General features: G+C 38.6%; 1 protein-coding gene across 2 annotated transcripts; it reads right to left on the reverse strand.

The window, feature by feature from the left end:
- Positions 1 to 1,277: 1,277 nt before the first annotated feature.
- Positions 1,278 to 23,076, reverse strand: LOC138843174 (aldo-keto reductase family 1 member C1). 2 transcript variants are annotated; one of them, XM_089312390.1, is made up of 9 exons: positions 22,938 to 23,076; positions 20,488 to 20,655; positions 18,079 to 18,195; positions 16,709 to 16,786; positions 16,170 to 16,292; positions 12,155 to 12,261; positions 11,763 to 11,928; positions 5,074 to 5,156; positions 1,278 to 3,074 (listed from the first exon to the last, which is right to left on the reverse strand). In XM_089312390.1, the coding sequence occupies exons 1-9, from the start codon at positions 23,019 to 23,021 to the stop codon at positions 3,032 to 3,034; spliced, it is 969 nt and encodes a 322-aa protein (XP_089168516.1). In that variant the 5' UTR covers positions 23,022 to 23,076; the 3' UTR covers positions 1,278 to 3,031. The 2 variants fall into 2 exon arrangements, with proteins under 2 accessions (XP_089168516.1, XP_089168517.1); XM_089312391.1 differs by lacking the exons at positions 1,278 to 3,074; positions 5,074 to 5,156 and adding an exon at positions 9,815 to 11,602.
- Positions 23,077 to 27,316: the final 4,240 nt, after the last annotated feature.

The following is a 27,316-nucleotide window of genomic DNA, read 5'->3' on the forward strand; positions in this document are numbered from 1 at the left end:
GGTATTTTGATTGGTATTGCATTGAATCTATAAATTGCTTTTGGGAGAATGGACATTTTGATGATATTGATTCTTTTTTTTTTGAAAATCTACTGCTATTTTAAATACACTTTTTTAAATTAAAGAGCCAGTTGGACAGACTGATAGCCAGATAGGGCTCCTGTTGGTGGTTCACTTCCTGAGTATCTGCAGTGGCCACAACTCAACTATACTGAAGCAAGGAGCTGAGAACTCAATCTGGGTCTGCAACACATGGTGGAGGGATCCAACCACTGAGTCATCACCTGTTGCCTCCTAAGCTCTGCATTTCCAGGAAGCCAAAATCAGGAGCCAGAGCCAAGAATCTAACTCAAAGGAATCATACTGATAAGGGATACAAGGATTTAAACTGTGTCTAAATCAACAGGCCAAATTCCTATTCCAATATTCTGCTTTGAAAAGATATTGGAAAAATTGACTGATTCAATGTTTTGCTAACAATTTTATTATTAACACAAATATTTAGTGGATTTAGGGTCTTCTTGTGCTGCCCGGTTTTGTGTTTGAGACACTTGAAGGTATTATCAGATTTAAAAAATTCTAATTCACTTTTTTAAAGATTTATTTATTTATTTGAAACTCAGAGTTACACAGAGAGAGAAGGAGAGACAGAGAGAGAGACAGGTCTTCCATCTGTTGGTTCACTCCCCAATTGGCCCCAACAGCCAGAGCTGTGACGATCCAAAGCCAGGAGCCAGGAGCTTCTTCCAGGTCTCCCACACAAGTGCAGAGGTCTCAGGATTTGGGCCATCCTCTACTGCTATCCCAGGCCATAGCAAAGAGCTGGATTGGAAGCAGAGCAGCCAGAACTCGAACCAGAGCCCATATGGGATGCCAGCACTGCAGTCAGTAACTTTACCGTTATGCCACAGTGCCAAATTCATTTTTAAACACAACAAAATTTGATAAATCTGGAGTTGATATTAAGATAAACTTTATTAATCCATTGTTTCTTTGGTTTCCTACCTGCTATGGTGTGGACAGAGTTTTAGTTTCCCAAAGGTTGATATGTTAAAATTTAATCACCATTGTGAAGTAATATGAGGATGGAAATTTAATCCAAGTATGGTGTTTAGAGATGAGGCCTTGGTAGGTGATTTGGATTAACAAAAATAATTAAGACAGAGCCCTAATTATTGAATAAACATGGCTGTGTAAGAAAGAGAAACCAAATTTACATGATTATTCTCTATCTCTTACCTTGTGATATAACAAGAAGGCCATCACAATATCTGGTATTTGGTTTTTTATTAACTTTTATTTAATAAATATAAATTTCTGAAGTACAGTTTATGGATTACAATGGCTCCCCCCCCCAAAAAAACCTCCCTTCACCTGCATCTCTCCCATCTCCCACTCCCTCTCCCCTTCCATTCACATCAAGATTCATTTTCAATTATCTTTATACACAGAAGATCAATTTAGTTTAAATTAAGTAAAGATTTCAACATTTTGCACCCACACCGAAACACAAAGTGAAAAATACTGTTTGAGTACTCGTTATAGCATTAATTCACATTGAACAACACATTAAGGACAGAGATCCTACATGAGAAGTAAGTACACAGTGACTCCTGTTGTTGACTTAGCAAATTGACACTCTTGTTTATGGCGTCCGTAATCACCCTAGGCTCTTGTCATGAGTTGCCAACGCTATGGAAGCCTTTTGAGTTCACCGACTCTGATCATATTTAGACAAGGTCATAGTCAAAGTGAAAGTTCTCTCCTGCCTTCAGAGAAAGTTACCTCTTTCTTTGATGGCCCATTCTTTCCACTGGGATCTCACTTGCAGAGATCTTTCATTTAGGTCATTTTTTTTTTTTGCCAGAGTGTCTTGGCTTTCCATGCCTAAAATATTCTCATGGGCTCTTCAGCCAGGTCCAAATGCCTTAAGGACTGATTCTGAGGCCAGAGTGCTGTTTAGGGTATCTGCTATTCTATGAGTCTGCTGTGTATCCCACTTCCCATGTTGGATCGTTCTCTCCTTGATTCTATCAGATATTATTAGCAGACACTAGTCTTGTTTATGTGATCTCTTTGATTCTTAGACCTATCATTATGATCAATTGTAAACTAAAATTGAATATCTGGCATTTGAACTTCTAGAACTGTGAGCTAAATAAACCTCTCTCCTTTATGAAGTTATCTCATTTCTGATATTTCATTATAATAATCCAAATCACATTAGTATGCTGCCCTACTACAATCTAAGATCTCTACTATTTCCTGGAAACACATAAATGAAGTAGGTGCAACCTTCAACTCTGACATTTAGATCAGGTATTTGGAAAACTCCCTTTATATGCAGGACATAATTGTCCAAAGAGCAGTTCCCAACATTTCCTAAGGATAGAGGTACTCAACTCCATCCTCCTGTACCTCCTCCATATTTGACTCTTGACCATCCTTCCAGGATAGTTCCCTCCCAACTTCTTCTGCCAACCCTCCCATAAGGATACCTAATTCCCAAGGTTTCTGAAGCTCTGATTCTTGAGATGTGGGAGAAAACGGACTGTTGGCCATCCCTGCAACATTGTCTCACCTCTCAGGCTCTATGCAATGAGTTTTCAAATTCCTCAAAGGACTAGAGAAACTGACTAAAAAAATGTCTGCTTACTGCTACTTCCCTACCGGCTGACACCTATACCTACTCCCAACCCAGAAATGCCATCAAATGGCTGTTATTATCTCCTTCCCCTTTCTCCCAAACTTCTGGGAAAATTGAGTTTGTCCCTGATGAGTAAGAAAGAAACACAATTATCAGAGTCAACACTAGGTAAGATTCTTTACAGAAAACAATATTATTTTATATTTCAGAGAGTGACTAAAATTTAGTGGTTTTTCTTCTTGCCTATGCATATATGAATTTGAGTTGCTAGGCAGCATAGATTAACTGGAAATTATTTGTCCAATCACCAGCATCTGAGACATCTCCCATGTTATGATTCACACCGAAGAGCTCCTGGTCAAAGTCAGGATGAACACTTCCAGGTTAATATTCATCAGAAAATGGATGGTTTGGGTGTCCATCAAAACTAAAAGGAAAAATAAAATGAATAATATGAGCTAATGATGCCACATGTAGGGAAGAAATGATTTCTATGGAACTGCCATTAAAATGAAAGTTTTTTTTTTAATTTCCTTATTATACAATCTGCCTTCCTTACTTCCGTGAACACGACTTTATAATAAATGTTTACTAAAATCATTAAATTAAACTCCCTTTCTGGAACTTAATATGGAGGACAATGTAAAACTTGAATGTTCCTTTCCCTTACCTACATTTGTCAGCAAAACAAAGCAATATTCCATTCTATTTTACTTCAAATTCTCAATATAAACAGAAACTGATTCTTCCTGGTATAGAACAATGTCATTCAGATATTCACCAATAGTGAAAAGTATGAAAAAGTATACAGGTTACGCCGGCGCCGCGGCTCTATAGGCTAATCCTCCACCTAGCGGCGCCGGCACACCGGGTTCTAGTCCCGGTCGGGGCTCCAGATTCCGTCCCGGTTGCCCCTCTTCCAGGCCAGCTCTCTGCTGTGGCCTGGGAAGGCAGTGGAGGATGGCCCAAGTGCTTGGGCCCTGAACCCCATGGGAGACCAGGAGAAGCACCTGGCTCCTTCCTTAGGATCAGCGCGGTACGCCAGCCACAGCGCACCAGCTGTGGTGGCCATTGGAGGGTGAACCAACGGCAAAGGAAGACCTTTCTCTCTGTCTGTCTCTCTCACTATCCACTCTGCCTGTCAAAAAAAAAAAAAAAGTATACAGGTTATGACTAGCAATTTCACTTCCTGCTTACTTCATCATTTCTTTATGTACTATCCATCACACTCACCATGCAGTGTTATTTTCAGAAACAAGAAGAATAACGTTTATAAGACAGAGTCCCATGACCATGTTAACTACATAATATGAAGATCTATAAACTTAAGCCATAAATAAAATATAAAATTATAAAAATACTTATTGTTAATATATTTGATAGTAAGAATTACTCATTACTTACCACATTCTCTATCTTTGCATTTTGTCCTGATTTTATTATTCATTTTCTCTATACTAATAAAAATATTAACAATGAAAACATCATCTCTACCAATTTTGAGCACATACAAGTATGAATTTTGCTAATCTCTTTGCATACATCATCATATTTTCAGATTTATGTCTATTGTGAATTCAAATTCCCACAGGCAGAAGAATATATATTCTTTGTTTACTCTCATTTATATGCCCTTTCTCATATTCTATAATCTTAGAAGCAGAGCATGAAGAAAGAATAAAGATCTTTTGGTTCACTGTAATTATCTCCAGCAATGGAGCCTTTCTTCAAATTCTGTCCTTGCTTTTAAATCTTTCTCCTCTAAAACTTCATCCTTTCAGTTGAGTTTTCCATATTTCCAAACATCAAAAACAAAAGATATGTTAACCTTATGAAGGTCAGCCTTTCTATAGGCAAGAATTTTATTTATGTCCTGAACAATGAAACAGGGAAAAAGAAGGGAGAAATTTGAAATTAAACATTAAATATATTAAATTTATGAGATCTAATGCATGATCTCATATGGAACTTATGGTATGGAACTCAGGATTGATGAAGATAACTTTAACTTGATAAACAATTCACAAATTTGGGAGAAGAAGAGAATGCAAACTCCCTTTTAGAAGCCTTTAATTAAGCTACATTGGCAATACATACAGTTATATAACAACTAGTTATTCGTAGCTATGAAAGAGCCACATGAAAGTATAGATTTTGTAATGATATTGCCTAGAAAGATATTTCTCACGGAGTGAGAAATCCTGAGGCAAATATGTAGAAACCCACATAGACCCTAGGCTACTCATCAACTTGCTATAACAGCGAGCAGAGCTCTGGAGAGAATCTGGGACAAATCCAGAAAGCACCTGCCTCATTCTTGACTCAAAATAGCCCCTGTCTTTCTGACATAGAAGTAACTTTTAATACCCTTTCCATTCTCCTCTTTAGAAAATAAAGTAAGATAATGTGTGCACTAAGTTACTTACCAAGAACCAGCATTGTATCGCAAATTTCTGTTTAGGCCATCTATGGTTTTCATGTCCTCTGAAGTCAACTGGAAATCAAAAACCTATTATAGAAGTAGAAATTTTCTATTATGTTTAGAATTAATATTTATCATTCTAGAAATTTCAAGTGAAACACACTGAGTGATACAGAGGCAATATTCAAAATCTCTGAAAAATTTCCAGAAGTTATTAAAGACATCAAGCAAAGCAGTTAAGTTGTTAGTGAAAATGAGGTGAAAAATAATAATAAAGGAGACCTCAAAAGAAGCTTGAGAAGAACATAGGTGACAATATTCAAACATGATAGCCTCATGTACTTAGAGAATTCAGAAGAATCCAGAGACAAATTTTTGAAATGTGTAATTTAACAACTTGAATGGACATAGTTAGATTTTCATATTCCAACATTGAACAACTTATATGACGTATGTATCAACTTAATTTAAAATAGAAATTGTCAAAACACCAATCATGTCATGTTAAGGAAGAAACAGGAACTTGCTTGAAGCTTTTACTGCTTATATTAGGGACACATTAGACATCAAGAGATTATCACTAATCGGTAATAAATACACTATGCCAAACTGACCACAAGTCCATAATAATGAGGGAGGGAGAATTGAGAAACTTAACACTTGATGAAGAATGGGATGGGAGAGGGAGTGGGAGATGGGGTGGTTGCAGGTGGGAGGGAGGTTATGGGGGAAAAAGCTGCTATAATTCAAAAGTTGTACTATGGAAATTTATATTTATTAAATAAAAGTTGAAAAAAATTGAACATTTGATGAATCTAAGTAAAACATATCAGCAAATTATTCTTTGGACCTGTCTATATAGTTTTACATTCTCAGAACAAAAAGGAAAAGTTATCAGAGATTAACAAAATTATCATTTTCTATGAATAAATATGGAAAATAAGTTTATCGAAATATGTTAAAACACCATCTAAATAATTGGAAAATCATTTTATGATCAGGGGTTAGAAATCCCAATATTAAGGGCTGACGTTGTGGAGGAGGAGGTAAAATCACTGCCTGTAACACCAGCATCCCACATGGGTACCAGTTCAGGCCCTAGATGCTCCATTCGGATCCAGCTCCCTGTTAACATACTGAGAAAAGCAGCAAAGATGGCCCAAGTGTTTGGTTCCTTGCCACACTCGGGGCAGAGCCAGATGAGACTTCTGAGTCCTGGCTTGGGGCTGGCCAGCCCCGGCCATTGTGGCCATCTGGCAAGTGAAACAGTGGATGGAAGATTTCTTCCTCTGTCTCTCCCTCACTCTCTGTAAGCACGACTTTTAAATACATTATCCCTCTTAGTAGTTTTTTTATCTGTTCTACTTAATATGACTGGTTTAGATCTGTAATTGATGCACAGTTATTCTTAAGTGTTGAAAATTAACTGAAATGTGATCCCTGTTGAACATGGTGGTGGGAATGGGAGAGGGAAGAGATGTATAATTTGGGACATGCTCAGGCTGACTTGCCCCAAGTGGTGGAGTTGGAAGCATACCAGGGGATTCCAATTCAATCCCATCGAGGTGGCATGTACCAATGCCATCTCACTGTTCCAGGTGATCAGTTTCAGTTCACAGTTGGTCATGGTGAAGGGACTGGGAGTCAAAGGGAGCACATAGACAAGTCTAGTACCTGCTAACGCTAACTGATGGAGTAAATAAAGGGGAGAGTGATCCAACATGGGAAGTGAGATACTCAGCAGACTCATAGAATGGCAGATGTCCTAAATAGCACTCTGGCCTCAGAATCAGCCCTAAAGACATTCGGAGCTGGCTGAAAAGCTCATGAGATTATTTCAGGCATGGAAAGCCAAGACACTCTGGCAAAAGATCTCTGCGAGTGAGATCCCAGTGGAAAGAACAGGCCATCAAAGAAGGAGGTACCTTTCTCTGAAGGGAGGAGAGAACCTCCACTTTGACTATGAGCTTGTCTAAACAAGATAAGAGTTGGAGAACTCAGAGGGCTTCCATAGCCTTGGAAACTCATGACTGGAGCATAGGGAGATTACTGATGCCATAGACAGGAGTGTCAATTGGTAAAGTCAACAACAGGAGTCACTGTGCACTTACTCCTCATGTAGGATCTCTATCCTTAATGTGCTGTACATTGAGATTTAATGCTATAACGAGTACTCAAACAATATATTTCACTTTGTGTTTCTATGGGGGTGCAAACTGTTGAAATCCTTACTTAATGCATACTAAACTGATCCTCTGTAAAAAAAAAAAAAAAAAAAAAGAAATTATCAATTCCCAACTTGACTCTCACTGGGATTAAACATGACAATAGGTCTGCTCTGATTTCATCATCATTTAAAAAAATCATCTATTATTTTTCACTTTATGTTTCTGTGTGGGAGCAAACTGTTGAAATCCATACTTAATGTATACTAAGCTGATCTTCTGTATATTAAGATAATCGAAAATGAATCTTGATGTGAATGGAAGGGGAGAGGGAGTGGGAAAGGGGAGGGTTGTGGGTGGGAGGGACGTTATGAGGGGAAAGCCGTTGTAATCCATAAGTCGTACTTTGGAAATTTATATGCATTAAATAAAAGTTAAAAATAAATAAATAAATAAATAAATATTTTTTAAAAAAAGGCAAAAAGAAATCCTAATATTATCAAGAAGTCAGGGGCCGGTGCTATGGCGCAGTAGGTTAATCCTTCACCTGCAGCGCTAGCATCCCATATGGGCACCAGTTCTAGTCCCGGCTGCTCCTCTTCCCAACCAGATCTCTGCTATGGCCTGGGAAAGCAGGGGAAGATGGCCCAAGTCCTTGGGACCTTGCACCCATGTGGGAGACTGGGAAGAAGCTCCTGGTTCCTGGCTTTGGATCAGTGCAGCTCTAGCTGTTGCGGCCATTTGGGGAGTGAACCAGTGAACAGAAGACCTTTCTCTCTGTCTTTCCCTCTCACTGTCTGCAGCTCTACCTCTCAAATAAATAAATGAAAAATCTTAAAAAAAAAAAAGTCAGTTCTCAGAGGTGGTATTGCAGTGTAGCACAGAAAACTGCTGCCTTTCCCAAAGGACAAATAACATATGTTCTCCCTGGCCTGTGATAACTTGTAAAGAACCTAAAATGCAATCTATAGTCATGAAATTGACACTTTGAGAAGCAAAGACTTTGAACAGCTCTTGTCTCATCTGTTGAGAAATATTTTTTATGCTATTTGTTGAACTCTTTACTTAACATTGATTTAATCATGTGCATAAAGTTAACTGAAAATAGATCTTAGTAAAAAATAAGAATGGAAATAGGAGAGGGAAAAGGAAGAGAGGTGGGAGAGTGGGTGGGAGGGAGGTACAGCGGGAAGAATCACTATGTTCCTTAAGTTGTAATTATGAAATATATGAAGTTTGTATTCCTTAAATGAAAGGTTTTTTGGAAAAAAAAAAAAAAAACTGCTACCTGCAATGCTGGCATCCTATATGGGTGTTGGTTCATGTCTCAGCAACTCCACTCCCAATCCAGCTGGGAAAAGTAGTGGAAGATAGCCCAAGTGTCTGGGCCTGTGACACCCATGTGGGAGACCAGAAAGAGGCTCCTGAATCCTGGCTTCTGGCTTCAGCCTGCCCAGCGTTGGCCATTGTGGCCACCTGGGGAGTGAACCAGTATATGGGAATCTCTCTCTCTCTCTACTTCTCCCTTTCTCTCTATGTAACTCTGACTTTCTAAATAAATAAATAATTCTTTAAAAAAAAGTTCTCTACAAATTTGCTGTGAGTTTTGGTGCAATCTCAAACACTTAAAAACTTACTCTAGGGGCTGGCACTATGGCCTAATGAGTAAAGTCACTGCCTTCAGTGCTGGCATTCCATACAGGCATTGGTTTTTGTTCCAGATTCTTCACTTTCAATCCAGCTCCCTGCTAATGTGCCTGGGAAAGAAATGGATGATGGCCCAAGTCCCTGGGCCCCTGCATCCATGTGCAAGACTCAGAAGACGCTCCAGGCTCCTGGTTGCGGATCAGCCCCGCTCTGGCTGTTGTGGCCATTTAAGGAATGAACCAGAGGTTGGAAAACCTCTCTCTCTCTCTCTCTCTCTCTCTCTCTGCCTCTCTGTAACTTTGCCTTTCAAATAAACAAATAAACCTTAAAATAAACTTACTCTTTTATGGAATTTGTAAGATGATTCCAAATTTTATACAACAGAATAGTCAACAGTAACCATGACATTTTTATCTAGGAGGAGTTACAGAGGTGGAAATTAGCCTGCGTTCAAATCCTAGTACTGCACCCTTTTCCAGCTTCTTGCTAATGGCACATGTGAGGAAAAAGCAGATAATGACTCAAGTAGGCAAATCCTACAACTCATGTGGGAGATGTGCATTGTGCTTCTGACTCCTGAACTCAGCCTGGCCCAGCCCAGATGTTGTGCATTTAGGGAGTGAACAAGTGAATGGGGGATTTCTCACTCTCTTTTTCTCTCTCTCTCTTTCTCTATCTTTTGATAAAAATATTTAACAATAAAAATAAGAGGAGTTAGGAAAATCTTATCATTCTAGACATGAACTCTCATTTTGAACATAATTAAGACAGTATGGAAAGGTAAATAATTCATTTGAAGAAAGTAAAAAGGCCAGAAGTGTACTTAATAACTAGACGTTTTGTTGTCCATTTAAAAATATAAATTCACATATTTACATTGAATTCCTATCTCATAGACTAATAGAGACTCTTGGTTGAAATAAAAACCAAATTTGGAAGGCAAGACTAATAGTTTTATTAGATAATGCAGTAGGTTACTTGTTTTCAATATAGGAAAAGACATGATATTCATCAACCACAAACAAAAGGCATGAAAATGTAATGGCTTTGAGTGTAGGGACTATTATTCATGAAAATATGCCATAAAGAGGAAGAAAGAATAGCTTACAATTTGGGAGCCATATTTTAGTAAATATTTATGAATTTAAAAAGGTTATATATTCAGAATATAAACATGTGGTAGATTGATTATCAAAATGCCTATCAACATTTCACTTCTCCCTGTCTCTACACTCTTTGTTATGTGAATTGGAACTTCACTGCAATAAGAGATTACATCTGTTTCCATGTCTGTTAAGTCTGTTTCAGTCCACAACTTGCATTGGCTGATAGAATTTGGCAGAAGCAGTAGTATGTTAGTTCTGAATCTATATATGAGAATGCTTTGCAAGTATTCTCTATGATGTGAGGTTGTGTCACATTATAAGGTAAAGCCTGAAGTACTGGCTGCAGAATAAAAATCTACATGGAGCAAAGCTGAGGTACCTGAGACAACAGATCAATCAATATCTTGGAGTTGAACTGCCTCATTATCCTGCATGCATAAACATTGACTGCAAGTACATGACAGAAAAGCAACAAAAAAAAAAAATCCAGCTGAGTACTAGGCAATTGTCAATTATAAACTTAATAAATCATCTTGTCATTAAACCTCAGTGTTGTGGATGATTTGATACACAGCTATGAGTAATGATTCCATAATGGTATCCAATACACAAATAAAAAGACAAACACAAGAGGCAAGTTTTGTGGACAAGCATGTTATACTACCACCTGTGACAACCACTTCCCATTATCAGAGTGCAAATTTGAGTCCCAGTTGCTTCACTTCCAATCAAGCTTCCTATTAACAAACCTGCAGAGGCAGCTGAAAATGGCCCAAATACTTGAGTCCCTATCACCTACGTGTGAGATCTGTATGTAGTTCCTGGCTCCTGACTTAAGCCTGGCAGAGACTAGGCCATTGCAGCTATTTGGAAGCATTGCAGTGATGGAAGATCTCTCTCTCTCTCTCTCTCTCTCTCTCTCTCTCTCTGCCCATTTTTTCCCTTTCTGATTCTCCCTCTGCCTTATAAATAAATAAATAAATCTTTTTAAAAAATAGACAGAGGCCGGCACCGTGGCACTGTAGGTTAATCCTCCACCTGTGGCGCCAGCATCCCATATAGACACCAGTTCTAGTCCCGGCTGCTCCTCTTCCAATCCAGCTCTCTGCTATGGTCTGGGAAAGCAGTAGAAGATGGCTCAAGTCCTTGGGCCTCTGCACCTGAATGGGAGACCTGGAAGAGGCACCTGGCTCCTGGCTTCAGATCGGCGCAGCTCCGGCCATTGTAGCCATTTGGAGAGTGAACCAACAGAAGGAAGACCTTTCTCCATGTATCTCCCTCTCATTGTCTGTAACTCTACCTCTCAAATAAATAAATACATAAAAAGGTGGACAATCTCAGATAAAAAAGGAAAAATATCTGAATAGGCATTTTACAAAATAGAAGAGTGAACTGAATAAATATATAGACATTCAACTATATGAGTATTTAAAGAAATCCAAAGTAAAACCATAGGTATTTACAGGCAGAAAATCATCCAATCCAACTGCCCCATTTCAGAAAATGACGTAAGGAGATGTAGCTTCCACAGGGCTGCAGAGCCAATTTAATGCTGAAATCCAAATGTCTGTTTTCTCTCCCATCCTAATTCTATCCAGCCATGGTAGCTTTCCAGCTGTGGAGTAGAGAAAATGCTTACAAATAGACAGACACAAATCTTACAGGCAAAAGAAACAATAGGGATATCAACTTAAAGAAAGATAGCCGAGAACCTGCAAAGAAGCACACGTTTAGGAGACTGCAGGAGCCCTGATGCCCACAGCCCCTCTCATCACCTGAATGTTCTCTTTGATTCGCTTCTCGTTGAAACTCTTGGCCAAGACAACAACTCCACGCTGTAGCTGGTAGCGAAGGGCAATCTGGGCTGGAGATCGCTTATACTTTTTTGCCAAGGCACAAAGAACTGGATCTTCCAGAAGAACTGGAGCACTCTGGTCCATCCTGGAAGGAAAACCAGAATGCCAGACTCATGAAGCTGAGCATTCACTGTGTTAGGAGGCTTTGAACACAGAATACAGTGTCCAACTTCTCAAATGTGGTCCTGGACTAGCAGCATATGTATCATGCAATTTTTTTCCTTTCCCTGAACTAAGGAAAATTAACTCCAGTAACCCAAGTATGGTGTGAATAATGGAGCTTTAGGGAAGCTTGTATTAGTCCTCTTTACCATGTATCTCGTTGGGCTCCCAAAGCAAAATAGGCCACAAGAGCTATATTATTTGATTTGCAGAAATTCAACATTTTGCTCTGGTTGAGATAAGGATGACATTCCACCTGTAGTTGGACAAGATAGAAAAAATCAGATTACAGGAATACTAGTGTCAATATGAAAGACAAATGTGAAAAGTAAAAGAGCTGAATTTTAAAAAGTTGCATAGCTTGAAATTTAAACTGAAAATGTCAACATCAAATAACAAAATATAAAAATAATAAATTTAAAATCTGTCTTCTGAAAGGTCTAAAAATAAAAATAAAAAATAACAAGATGCAATCCTATAGATGGGATTGATTTTGCTAAATACCATTTTCAACTATATGGAGATATGATTAGATCTTGGATGAAGAATGAAGTCTATGAGCTTTGCATTTCAAATTTTGTCAAAAAGCAAGCACTTTGTCAAAGGCTCATGAGGGCAAGTCAGAATGACAAAAGAACCTGTTTTGCAGAAAGCTCATTGCTGACTACCAGATAGATCTCTGCAACAAAAGGAATAATGGGGGCTGGCACCCTGGCTCAGTAGGTTAATCCTCCGCCTGTGGTGCAGGCATCCTATGTGGGCGTCCAGGTTCTGGTCCTGGCTGATCCCCTGCCAATCCAGCTCTCTGCAATGGCCTGGGAAAGCAGTAGAAGATGGCCCAAGTGTTTGGGCCCCTGCACCCACGTGGGAGACCAGGAAGAAACACCTGACTCCTGGATTCAGATCAGTGTAGCTCTGGCCATTGCAGCCATTTGGGGAGAGAACCAGCAGAGAGAAGACCTCTCTCTCTGTCTCTTCCTCTCATTGTCTGTAACTCTACCTTTCAAAAAATAAATACATAAATAAATAAATAAATAAAAATGTTAAAAAAAGGAATAATGAATAAAATTAATTCTAATAACTATAGTAAATAAAAATTTGTGAGTTGATAGCAATGATTAAACAAAAAGATAGAGGCAGAGAAAGAATATTTGTCCCTGCTAATAGTAATCCTTATAGTAGGTCCTTTCTAAGAATGTTCGCAAAATATTAAGGTTTACCCAGCTTCACAAGAATAATTATAATTTATCTGTATTTGAAGTCTGATTTTCTTTTTACTATAAATGTTCAGGTTTGATTAGTAAAAATAACCATTACAAATGAAAATATCTATTTACAAATTCCAGTGGAATAACTAATTGACAAAAATTATTAATAGCTACAAAACAACATGAAAATTACTATGGAATGTAGCTTCTTTTCCTGAAAATTATCACTCAACAAATTACTAGTAATTGATATTGGGTAGAAGATGTGTTTACAGAAAACATATCAGGCTATCACTAGCCTAGCCAAGTAGTAATAACCAATATCACTAACAATGGGACAATATTACTCATTTCCAATTAGAATACAATTTGAGAGGCAGCATACTAAAGACATTTTCTTGTTGGCAAAGTTTAACTTTAAAATAATAAAGCCTTAACATCCCAACTTCCAATTGATAGATAGTTGGAATAGAGAAACACATTATCTACCATTGGAATATAGCAATCTGAGAAGTACACAATATTTGACAGACTCTGTGTACAATGGGGAAGAAAAGATTGTTAATAATTCTAGGTTAAAAGAGTTGTACAGATATAAAAATAAAAAACTATGGGTGATCCATAATTGTACTCTGATTAGGAAATTTGTGTACTCAAGACATTTTTAGAAAACAACAGGAAATATGAGAACTATAGGGAGTATGAATAAGAACTAGATATATATTGACCTGAGCAAACAACTGTGCTCATCCTTAGATTGAATATGGGATTATATATTCATTCAAAAGAGATGCTTTCTAAGATCAATAGTGACAAATAGTCTTGTCTTCAACTTTCCTTGAAAAGGGTCAGCACAATATCACACAAGTTTACACATATATATGCATACATTAACCTACATTTGTTAACACAGCAAAATGTCAACAATTTTGGAGAAGTGGAAAATCGGATTTTCACTATGATTCTTCCAAATGTTCTAAATGTTTCAAAATTGTCACAATAAATGTGCTAAAATCAATAGTAAAACTATATTCATTTCAGGATGTATGTTTAAAAATCATGGTACTGGGCCAGCACGTGGCTCACTAGGCTAATCCTCTGCCTGCAGCGCCGGCACCCAGAGTTCTAGTCCCGGTCGGGGCGCCGGATTCTGTCCTGGTTGCTCCTCTTCCAGTCCAGCTCTCTGCTATGGCCCAGGGAGTGCAGTGGAGGATGGCCCAGGTCGTTGGGACCTGCAACCGCATGGGAGACCAGGAGAAGCACCTGGCCCTGGCTTCGGATCGGAAGAGCTCACCAGCCGGCCACAATGCACCAGCCATAGCAGCCACTTGGGGGGTGAACCAACAGAAAAAGGAAGGCCTTTCTCTCTGTCTCTCTCTATCTCACTCTCTAACTCTGCCTGTCAAAAAAAGAAAAAAGAAAGAAAAAAATCATGGTACTGAATAATTTTATAACAAATTCTTGAATTTTGTAAGCTATATTCTCAAAATGAGGATTCTTACTCTATGATTCCAACTTGTTTGAAGGTAAGTTACAGTACGGAACCAGCCACAGAATAGGTGTGTTTAAACAGTTGATTTGATGGCAAAAAACGTAGAGAAGGTGCAGACTTGTGTGCTATCAGACACGGAGTTATCTCAAGTTTTCCTAAGATTTTCTGAGTTTAGATTTCATTTACTATTACTACCTCTATCAGTAAATAGCTTCCTACCTCTGAACGGTATGACTCTCAGCATCTGCAGTTAAATTTTCCTCTATCTTTCCTCTGATCAAGATATGTGAAAAGGGGCCAGTGCTGTGGCACAGCGGGTTAACACCTTGGCCTGAAGTGCCGGCATCCCATGTGGACACCTGTTCGAGACCTGGCTTCTCCACTTCCAATCTAGCTCTCTGCTATGGCCTGGGAAAGCAGTAGAAGATGGTCCAAGTCCTTGGGCCCCTGCACCCACGCGGGAGACCCAGAAGAAACTCCTGGCTCCTGGCTTCGGATCAGCACGGCTCCAGCTGTTGCAGTCAATAGGAGAGTGAACCATCTGATGGAGGACCTCTCTCTTTCTCTCTCTCTCTCTCTCTCTCTCTCTCTCTCTCCCCTCCTCTCTCTGTGTAACTCTGATTTCAAATAACTAAATAAATCTTTTTAAATAAAATACATGTGGAAATAGATACTAAGATGAAAGACACATCCATCTGGGCACCACACATACCCTGTGTTTCTCCTGTTTTCTCTTTATGGTTATGTACCATCTAGTCTTTCCTATACACAGTTCCCTTCATATGACCTTCATCCATTTAGATTTTGATCATTCATCATACCTCAGGGGTATTTCTAACTTTTCCTGAAGTTTTATAAATGACTACAGTTTTTGTTGATCATACTTACCTCTCCAGATTTTTAAACAAAATTCAGCACTAAGGTCTCTCTCCATTTCCCTAACATTTTACCAACACAGATAGAATAAGAACCCTTCATTCCATCCTGCATAGAGGTTCTGTTCTCAGAATCAGCAGTCCCTCAAAGATAAGACAAATAGAAGAAGAGGACAAATGGACATCTGACTGTAGTACAGAAAGGATGGAATGAAAAGCAGTAGGAGAGGCCGGCGCTTTGGCACAGAGAGTGAAAGCCCTGGCCTGAAGCGCCAGCATCCCATATGGGCACCGGTTCTAGTCCTGGCTGCTCCTCGTTTGATCCAGCTTTCTGCTGTGGCCTGGGATAGCAGTAGAAGATGGCCCAAGTCCTTGGGCCCCTGCACCCACGTGGGAAACCTGGAAGAAGCTCCTGGCTCCTGGCTTCAGATTGCCGCAGCACTGACCATTGCAGCCATCTGGGGAGTGAACCAGTGGATGGAAGATCTCTCTGTCTCTACTCTCTGTAACTCTGACTTTCAAATAAATAAAATAAATCTTTAAAAAAAAGAAAAGAAAATCAATAGGAAAGGAGACTGAAAATGCTCACCTGGTTGCAGACAGGCTTGTACTTGAGCCCTGGCTTGTTCAGAATCATCTCCAACTGCCTGCGGTTGAAATTGGACACCCCGATGGACTTGGCCAGTCCTGCATCCTTGCACTTCTCCATAGCCTGGGGAGAAGCCAGGTAAGAATAATTTGTGTAGATGGCTATAGATCAGCAAAAATTTAAAATAGACTGTTAAAAGGAGCATTGTCAGGAATGACAATGAAGTTCAGTGGCAATGATTGTCCTGAAAAAAAACCTAGTTATATTTATAAAGATGATAATGATGGAAAAAGATGTCCTGGATCTGTTTATGAAAAAAAGCATAATTATTCCTAATGGAGGCACACAGCTTCCCCTATTGCTTCTGATTTTCCTTTTTCTCTATGATACACAGCAGAAATGCATTCCTCTCCACTGCCACAACAAAATAGCCTTTGTCATAAATCCAGCAGAGCATTACCCACTCTTACAGGTGCACATGTTACACGATTCTGTTTCCCCAGGCTTTCTCTTCTGTGTTGTCTTCCCCAAGCACTCACCTCCCAGGTGTCACAAATATCCACTGTGTCATATAACAGGTTTCCATGTTCATCACGTGGTATAGTCTCCTCTCCTGGCTGGATTCAAAATAGTCACTTTAATGATGAGATTGAGTTCATGCATTCACAGTTAATCACACTACCAGGTACATCTAGGATCTAGATATTGAACTTTCCTGAGGCAGGTACTACAACATGCTAGCTACTGATATTTGTAAAATATTTTGCATATGGAGTTGTAATATGTCTTTTTGAAAATAAGACCTCTCTCTCTCTCTCTCACTCTCTGCCTCCCTTCTCTCTGTGTAACTCTGACTTTAAAATAAAAAAAATAAATCTTAAAAAAAGAAAATAACCTTCCTTTAATTTGATGGCTTCAGATATTACTTTGTCTGTCCCTAAACCATAGTTTCCTCCAGACAAATGAAACTTTTTCATTGTAAAAAGCAATAATTACACAGTCTTGATATCCAGCAGTAATCAATTGTAGTCATGACCCAGGCAAGCAAAGTTTCTTATCCCCCTCAGCATATAGGAGGTAGTACAAGAACATACAAGTGAACAACGTGAAGTCAATCAAAGCCCTTTTCAAGATAAATTTGGATGTTAGAAAGCCAGAAAAAGTCTCAAGAATTACAGAACATGAACCTCAAACTGCCTGTGGGGTAAATATTTTCCATACATGATAAAATATGTGAAAAAAAATCAAATCAAACTTGTGATGCAGAAGTAATGAACAGATAAAAAGAAATATTTTTAAAGGCTATTTCAAATTCTTAAGGCTTTCAAATTACACAATGCACTAAGCCCTTTAGTGTAAATTAACTTGAGGTTTTTCTTTAGCTTTATGTCAGACATCAGTTACTAACGACTAAGTGCCATCTACATAACTCTATCATGAGGATAATCAACAGGAGAAACAAGGTTTCTTGAGTCCCTTAAGGCTGCTAGTTACAGACACACATAGACTGAGAACCATCAAAATTGTCAGCTTAAAATGACGAGAGATGATGGAGCCCCTCTGTGCACCCTGTGTGCTGGTTTGTTGTTCACAGCTTCACACAGCTCTTTGTCTGTGAACATGCCTAAGAGACTACGGAGCCATAACCAGTATGTGTCAAGGCTATTATTTTCTCAAATTTTTGACACAAAGACTTCAAGGTTATTGCAAACTTTCTTGAAGTCATAGAGTAGGGAATAAAGAATTCAAAATTGCTAAATAAATGGAATCAAGAATTACTCTTTAGGATTCTGCTCCTGGGCAGTAATCTCTCCATACTCCAAAAAACAAATTTTAATTCAACTGTCCATGTGAAGGAGGGTCATGCTGACATTACGACTGAACTATTTGGAGCATACAAATTGCATACCTTCAAAGGTGTTGGGAAATGAATAAGATATAGGTCAACATAGTCCAACTGTACTTCTTTCAGGCACCTTTCCAAGGTCGGTTGGACCATCTCTGGTAGATGGAAAGTACACCAAAGCTGAAGAAGTTAAAGAATAGAATTTGGAATAAATAGTCAGCCTGGTTGATTTGTATCACCTAGCAGAGAGACATTTTTCTAGTAATTGACCATGAGTAATACAAGTTATAAAAAAACACTCCTCTTCAATGGCTCAAGTGCTTGGGCCCTGCACCCACATGGGAGACCAGGAGGAAGCACATGGCTCCTGGCTTTGGATCTCTGTAGCATGCCAACCGTAGTGGCCATTTGGGGGGTGAACCAAAGGAAGGAAGACCTTTCTCTCTCTCTCTCTCTCTCTCTCTCTCTCTCTCTCAATGTCTAACTCTGCCTGTGGAAAAAAAAACACTCCTCTTCTTGTGTTTCTTTTCAAATAACCTACCCACTTACAAAAGTACCCCGTTATCCATGGGAGATATGTTCCAAAATCCCCACTGGACACTTAAAAACACACTGAATGCCTATGTACTACAGTTTTGAACCATACATACATGCTTTAGATAAAGTAAAATTTAAACTAGGCACAAATAAGAATCGAAAATAAAACAATTATAATTTTTTTAATTTATTTGACAGGCAGAGTTATAGATGGTAAGAGAGAGAGACAGAGAGAAAGGTCTTCCTTCCATTGGTTCACTCCCCAAATGGCCACTACGCTGCGCCGATCTGAAGCCAGGTGCCAGGTGCTTCCTCCTGGTCTCCCATTCTGGTGCAGGGGCCCAAGCACTTGGGCCATCCTCCACTACCCTCCCGGGCCACAGCAGAGAGCTGGACTGGAAGAGGAGCAACTGGGACTAGAACCGGGTGCCCATATGGGATGCTGGTGCCGCAGGCGGAGGATTAACCAAGTGAGTCACGGTGCCGGCCCCATAATAATATATTCTAATAAAACTTATTTGGATGTGATATCTCTCTCTCAGTATCTTATTGTTCTACTGACTTTTCTTCTTCTTCTATACCAGGGATAATTGAAATCACCAAGAGCAAAACTATGTATAAGGATAACTACTGTAAACGTTTTTATATGATGGATATAAATTAGTATATCTACTGAAATGGTAAGGAAATGACTTAAAACATAAAATTTTCTATCAATAGTAATAATGACTATTAACAGAGTTATATTTTAGTTTACAGAATAGTCCATAAGCTTAGTCTAATCCTCTCATCAATTCAAAAGGGAAGAATTAGTATGTCTTTGTCATACATAACTGAAAGAAAATATTTAGAAGGTGTTAATATGTGCTTCACACTATTCAAGATGCATTAGCCATGTCTTATTAAATGCCTAAAGGACTTTCCTATATTAATTTCTCTTCTTCTAAATATTTGAAAGGCAGAGTGACAGGCAAGGACAATAAGATGTTCTCTTTCCCTAAATGACCACAATAGCTTGTTTGGGCCAGGCCAAAGCTAGGAGCCAGGAACTCCATCCTGGTCTCCTACATGGGTGACAGAAACACATTTACTTGATCCTTCATTTGTGCCTTTCCCAACAAATGATCAGGAAGCTGAATCAGCAGTGGAACAACCAAGACTTGAGCCAGCACTCTCATAAGTGATGCCAGTGTTGCAGGCGCAGCTTAACATACTGCACCATAAAACTGGTTCCTATTTTCTCTTATTGTCCAAATTGAAAATTGGAATTCACAATGTTAAGAAGTTTTAGAAAATCAGCTTGGAGGCTGGCACCTTGACACAGTGGGGTAAATCCCCAGCCTGCAGCACCAGCATCCCATATGGTTAGAGTCCTGGCTGCTCCACTTCTGACTCAGTTCTCTGATATGGCCTGGTAAAGCAGTAGAAGATGGCCCAAGTCCTTGGCCCCTGTGCCCACACAGGAGACCCAAAAGAAGCTCCTGACTACTGGCTTCGGATCAGCTCATCTCTGGCAGTTGAAGTCATTTGAGGAGTGAACCAGTGCATGAAAGACCTCTCTCTTTCTCTCTGGATCTACCTCTCTCTGTAAGTCTATCTTTCAAATAAAAAAAATCTTTAAAAAAAATTAAATGGCTTAAAAAAAAGAAAAGAAAATCAGCTGAGAGATAAGGAAAGCCATAATCCAATCACAATTTTGACTGATTTTATGGTCCATAGTAGATCATACTATTATAATCTGAGATGCAGAAGAGTAAATAACTTTATATTAATCATAAATTTATATGGCCCAATGATGATAAAACCATTAACATGTGTCAATAAAAGTTGTACTAGTAAGCACAATTCACCACACCTACTGATCAAATCATATAATTGTCATCTCCATACAGTCAAATTAAAAGTATGCACACAAACATACCATATACACAGTACCTTTGAAGTATAAAATATATCTTCCCTCTTCACAGTACCATCTGCAATCTTACTTTGGATGGCCAGTCCAATCTCCTTTTCATTCTGGTACAAATATGCAGAGTCAATATGACGAAAGCCAGCTTCTATTGCTAATTTAGTGGCTTCTCTAGCCATACTCTTAGGAACCTAAAGTAGTATATAAAGATTAACATAATTAAGAGGCAGTTCGTACAGAAATAATAACCTTCACAAAAATCAGCTTTTCCTCATGTCTTGGGAAAGATATGAATGTGTGTTGATAAGTCCATCCAAGTTTTCATGGGTCTTTTCTAGTTGCAAATAAAGGTTGGGCATCCTCGGAATCCCTTCAGTCCCAAGCAATTACTGGCTGACCCCTGGCATCAGAATTCCTTAAATATTCCATGTTCAGTGATTCGTTGAAAGGACTCACAGGACTAAGAAAACAGTTTCAATCTTGGCTATTATTTGTAAAGTGCAGTTACAAAGTAAAATTAATACAAGAGAAAGGAACATGCAAAGAACAGAGAACACTTCCAATGCAAAATGCAATGACTTCTCTCCCAGTAAAGCTATGTAGAACATATTAAATTCCCCTAACATTGAATACTTTTTAAAAGATATATTTATTTATTTATTTATTTGAAAGGCAGAGTAAGAGAGAGAATGAGAGAGAGAGAGAGAGAGAGAGAGATCTACCATCCTCTGGTTCACTCTCCAAATGGCCACAGCAGCCAGGTCTGAGCCAGGCCAAAGCATAAACACTTGAGGTATCATCCACTGCATTCCAAATCACATCAGCTAGAAGCTGGATCACAAGAAGAGTAGCCAAGACTCAATTCAGCATTCTGATATGGGATGATAATGTGACAAGCAGTGGGTTAATCCACTGTACCACAATGCCAGCCCACAACATTGAATTTTGATGATAAATATGAAGTATTATCTATAAGAAAATCTGTTGCCGGCGCCGGGGCTCACTAGGCTAATCCTCTGCCTAGCGGCACCGGCACACCAGGTTCTAATCCCGGTCGGGGCGCCGGATTCTGTCCCGGTTGCCCCTCTTCCAGGCCAGCTCTCTGTGTGGCCCGGGAGTGCAGTGGAGGATGGCCCAAGTGCTTGGGCCCTGCACTTGCATGGGAGACCAGGAAAAGCACCTGGCTCCTGGCTCCTGCCATCGGATCAGTGCGGTGCGCCAGCCGCAGCGCGCTGGCCCCGGCGGCCATTGGAGGGTGAACCAACGGCAAAAGGAAGACCTTTCTCTCTGTCTCTCTCTCTCTCACTGTCCACTCTGCCTGTCAAAAAAAAAAAAATCTGTTTAGAGATTCAATTTCTAAACTTTTTATCTGAGATTGGTTTCATAACATCCTTTTCTATTATATTCAAAAATTCCAGTTCCAAAGGAAAGTAGGCAGACACAAACTCAACTGTTGATACAGCTAGTAAATATATAGTCATCATCATTAATCAGTTAGAAAGCAGTGAGAATTTCAAGTTCCCCAAATCCAACCAGGTGAAATTTTAAAATAAATACATCTATGAATAGTAGTCAATTAAGTTAACTCTTTTTTAGATAGTCATTCTCTCTAACAGAATAACAGAACTGAACACTAGGAGTAAAGAAATATACTCAAAGGATATAGTTTTACACACACAAAAAAGCTGTAAGAGATCCCATAAAGTTGATGTCAGTCCAGAAAATTGTGGTTCTTCTTTTGGGAAAGCCAAAATTAGAATAACATTTAAAAATTAGTGATTCATGCTATGGTTGGAAAGTGTTTTCCAAAAAGCATGTGGTAGAAATGTAATTACAGATGCACAAGAGTGACTAAGTGTTTAGGTCACAAGGGATCTGAATTCATAAATTAATTAGTGCCAATTATAGAGGGATTTAATGCTATGAGTTTCAGTTTTTGTGCCCAGGCCCAGTATTTACTGTATGGTGATCAAAACTACCCCACAGTACAATAGTTTCCTACAATTTTTCCCACACTAGATTGCCAGTAACTTTTATAATATTTTTCTGGATAAAATATACTAGGAAAGAGGAAATATTTCTTAGATTATATAAAGATTATATATAATTTATATATTATAAACAGCAAGATTAATCCATTTGCACTCAACCTCCAAGCAAGTGAACTTATGGTATTCTTTACTCCTGAGTTTCATCTCTTCTGCTAAATTAAGGCATAGACTGAAACCAAAGAATAAGCCAGTCTCCACAGTAGTTGTGGGTGTCCGTATGAATACTCCACAATGCAAAATGAAATCTGACTAAATTGCTTCTCACCTTGGACTCAACATGGGCTACCTCTGGCCTGGTGAAACTACCAACCAACTGAGACCCGAGAGTCACACAGGAGCATATGTGTGACAAGCTACTTCACCTTCCACATGCTCTCAGTCTATTTCCTTATAAACTCTCAAATCCAAGACACTATTTTTACCTCTTTGGGTGCATAGGTGCCAAATCCCAGAATGGGAATGAAATGACCATCATTTAGTTCCAGATAGTGATGTTTGAGATCCATAACTTGTTACTCTAATCAAACAAATGCTCGTTCTCTCTTCTGCCTTCACAGATTATATGAAACACAAGCAGGAAACGTCCCAAGTACCTATCCAGAGGTGAAGCAATGACATGTAGGAGGAGCAAGTTTAAAGCAATATTCCACAAAATAGAACAGAATTAGAGTCAGTTTACATTTCTTTTTTTTTCTTTTTTTTTTTTTTTGCTTTCAAACTTTTATTTAATGAATATAAATTTCCAAAGTACAGACTATGGATTACAATGGTTTCCCCCCCATAACGTCCCTCCCACCCGCAACCCTCCCCTTTCCCACTCCCTCTCCCCTTCCATTCACATCAAGATTCATTTTCAATTCTCTTTATATACAGAAGATCAGTTTAGCATACATTAAGTAAAGATTTCAACAGTTTGCTCCCACACAGAAATATAAAGTGAAAAATACTGTTTGAGTACTAGTTATAGCGTTAAATCTCAATGTACAGCACACTAAGGACAGAGATCCTACATGAGGAGTAAGTGCACAGTGACTCCTGTTGTTGACTTAACAAATTCACACTCTTGTTTATGGCCTCAGTAATCACCCTAGGCTCTTGTCATGAGCTGCCAAGGCTATGGAAGCCCCTTGAGTTCACTGACTCTGATAATTTTTAGACAAGGCCATGGTCAAAGTGGAAGTTCTCTCCTCCCTTCAGAGAAAGGTACCTCCTTCTTTGATGACCCATTCTTTCCACTGGGATCTCACTCGCAGATCTTTCATTTAGGGTTTTTTTTTTTTTTTCCCCAGAGTGTCTTGGCTTTCCATGCCTGAAATTCTCTCATGGGCTTTTCAGCTGGATCCGCGTGCCTTAAGGGCTGATTCTGAGGCCAGAGTGCTGTTTAGGACATCTGCCATTCTATGGGTCTGCTGTTTATCTCACTTCCCATGTTGGATCATTCTCTCCCTTTTTGATTCTATCAGCTAGTATTTGCAGACACTATTTTTGTTTATGTGATCCCTTTGTCTCTTAGTCCTATCATTATGATCAATTGTGAACAGAAATTGATCACTGGGACTAGTGAGATGGCATTGGTACATGCCATCTTGATGGGATTGAATTGGAATCCCCTGGTATGTTTCTAACTCTACCATTTGGAGCAAGTCAGCTTGAGCATGTCCCGAATTGCACATCTCTTCCCTCTCTTATTCCCACTCTTAGATTTACCAGTGATCACTTTTCAGTTAAGTTTCAACACTTAAGAATAACGTGTATTGATTACAGTATTCAACCAAAAGTATTAAGTAGAACAAACAAACAAAAATACTAAGAGGGATAACATATCAAGTTGCTCATCAACAGTCAGGGTGAGGGCTGATCAAGTCACCGTTTCTCCTAGTGTTCATTTCACTTTAACAGGTTTCGTTTTTGGTGCTCAGTTAGTTGTCACCTATCAAGGAGAACAAGTGGTATTTGTCCCTTTGGGATTGGCTTATTACACTCAGTATAATGTTTTCCAAATTCCTAACAGGGATCCCTTTTCAGTTAGTTGTTTTTTTTTTTTTTTTTTTTTTTTGCCAGAGTGTCTTGGCTTTCCATGCCTGAAATACTCTCATGGGAAAAGCAGGGAATAACCACAGATTGGCCTAATAGAAGCTGTTTAGGGGATTCCTTTATACAGAAGCCAAAGAAAGATAATTAACTTAATGCAAGCATGGGGAAACATAAAATCCATCAGAATAGACATACAAAAAAAATAGAAAAGATTCAAACCTTACCAACACAAAAAAATCAACAAAGCACAAATAGGAAACAAAAAGGAAGAAAAGGACAGAGATATGCAAAATGAATAGAAAATTTTTTCAAAATAATAAAAAAGTCATTACTTATAAGATTTTGAAAGGCACATGACAGAGAGATTGGAGAAGGGAGAGAGAGGGAGAGAGAGAGAGACTGAGAAACAGAGACAGAGAGAGAGAAACAGAGACAGAGAGAGAGCACTAGCTGGGGTTGGGCCAGGCCAAAGCCAGGATCATTGAACTTCATCTGGATCGCCCATGTGAGTGGCAGGCATCCAACTACTTAGGCCGTCTTACAATGTTTTCCCATGTACATTAGCAGGGATCTCAGAAGCAGAGCAGCTGGGACTCAAGTCAGCCCTTTACTGTGGGCCGCTGTGCCACTATGCCAGCTCTGAGTTTTTCTGTTTTTTTTTTTTTTTTGGAAAATGTAAACAAACCAATAAACCACTAACTAGATTAACAAAGAGAAAAAGACACAAAATTCAAATAAATAAAATTAGAGTCAAAAAGAAGGTATAACAACTGATGCCACATAAAATTAATTACTATTACAAACAAGAATTTACCAACAAATTGAAAAACACAATATAACCTATCAAAATGTAATCATGAAGACAGAAAGCCTGCAAAGAACAATGAGTAATGTGATTGAATAAGTATAAAAATAAATCTCTGATCATGAGAAGGAATTTGAACTAGTAGTTAAGATGTCAGGTAGGACTGACCTGTCTCAGAACACCTGGATTTGAGTCTTGACTCTGGCTCTTGGTTCTGGCTTCCTGCTAATGCAGACCCTGAAATGTGGAATGTGATAGCTTATGGCATTGGATCCATACCACTCATGTGAGAGATCTGGATTAAGGTTCTGGCTATTAGATTCAGCATGGAACAACACTGGTTATTGCAAGAATATCAAGAATGAAGCAGAAGATGGAAGCTCTCTGTCTGCCTGTCAGTTGGTTGGATTGCCTATTTTCAAACTGATCTGTAGCTGTCATCTAGGAATTTAGACTCCTCATCATTATCTAATAGGGATTTGGGTTGTGAGTTTTTCCAGGAAACTACTGTACTTGAGGTGTTCCTGGGGAATTCAATTCCAGTGATAAGTGATGGCTTAGGACAGCAGAGGTTCTTGGCATCCCTCATTATTGTGATTAAGCAGGAAAGACAAAGCAAACTGGTATGAATTCATAATCCCAGATGCAGGAATATCTCAAGGCATAGGTAAAATTGATCCTTGTGAAGGTCACTAATTCTGACTGAAGTACCTCTCATCACATTGATATACAGTTACTAGTCTTGTTTTCTCCTCTAGATTTCTAAAAGTGAAGCAATGAAGCCACCAAATTAGCTGTAAAAGCTGGGTTCTGCCATATTGATTCTGCATATATCCACAAAAATGAAGAGGGGGAAGGACTAGCCATAGAAGCAAGATTGCAGATGGCACTGTGAAAAGACATATTCTATACTTCAAAAGTATTAGGTATATGGTGTGGAAGTGTACAAATTAATGAAATATGAAGCAGTGACAAATGTGAAATTGGATCTATGGATGTTGATGAATTGTATAAAGAGGTACAACTGTTATTCACACATAAACACATACACATATTCACATGTGTATGTGTGAAAATTCGTATGAAAATTAGTGAAGGGTGATGGCTTTCTAATCACTGTTACGTCCAAATTTATAACTTAAAAGTCACATCCCCTTACTTTTATGAATTTCAGCTCAAACCAGTGTGATTTACCATAAACTCTGGAATCAGACAGAAATATGTTCATATTATGGCTTTTCTTACCTTTTGAGAGAGTTTTTGAAGTTCCTTATCATACTCAATATCAATTTTCATTTTTATCAATAAGAGAAAACAATATAACAGAGTTCTTCGGTTATTTAATAAGACATTGCTAAACCATAAGGAATATTGATTATTTAGTCTGGGTCAAGTTTGTAATCCATTGCTGCTAAAGGTTAAATCTGTGTAACTGTTGATTTTTCTAGAGAAAGAAAAGCATTTCCACAGAGGAAAAATAATGTAAGTAATTAGCGGTGATGAGTATTTTTCCTTTTTCTTTCTTTCTGTTCCTTGCTATGGATCCATAAATTTTTATTTTCCAGAAAGTAAATTTGTAGTGATTTCCCCTTGTGGAAAGTGGTAATTAGCATCCAAGATCTTGTTGACACAGTCTGTTCTCCTGAAGAAGGCTCTTAAAAAATCCTGCCAAGTGACAGAAATATTTAATTTATGTTGTTAAAGGAAGATCATTTCTTGATGTTAATATTTTCCAGTTACATATGTTTTATTCCTTTCTCATTGTGAAAAGTGATAGGTTTTATCTGTGGAGACAGAACTAAAGATTAGATCACCAATGATTTTGATTGTGTTTTTCTCCCAAGAGATAGGTTAACTTGATATATAACTCAGTGTTTCAAAATGACAATTTTATTAATCACAGAACTTGTTACAAGCAAACATCCTTTACTCTGTATTTGAGTATTTCCAGAGAGGAAAATA

Source organism: Oryctolagus cuniculus, chromosome 13, assembly GCF_051225735.1.
Source record: "Oryctolagus cuniculus isolate XC-2025 breed Fujian yellow rabbit chromosome 13, ASM5122573v1, whole genome shotgun sequence".
NCBI lineage: Eukaryota > Metazoa > Chordata > Mammalia > Lagomorpha > Leporidae > Oryctolagus > Oryctolagus cuniculus.

Excerpts from the sequence above, each read along its gene's own strand:
- LOC138843174 (XM_089312390.1), bottom strand. The coding sequence starts at position 23,021 with ATGGATCTCAAACATCACTATCTGGAACTAAATGATGGTCATTTCATT. Across the intron at positions 20,656-22,937 it reads GCACCTATGCACCCAAAGAG|GTTCCTAAGAGTATGGCTAG; the intron begins GTAAAAATAGTG and ends ATACTACTTTAG. Across the intron at positions 3,075-5,073 it reads CGATACAATGCTGGTTCTTG|TTTTGATGGACACCCAAACC; the intron begins GTAAGTAACTTA and ends TTTTCCTTTTAG.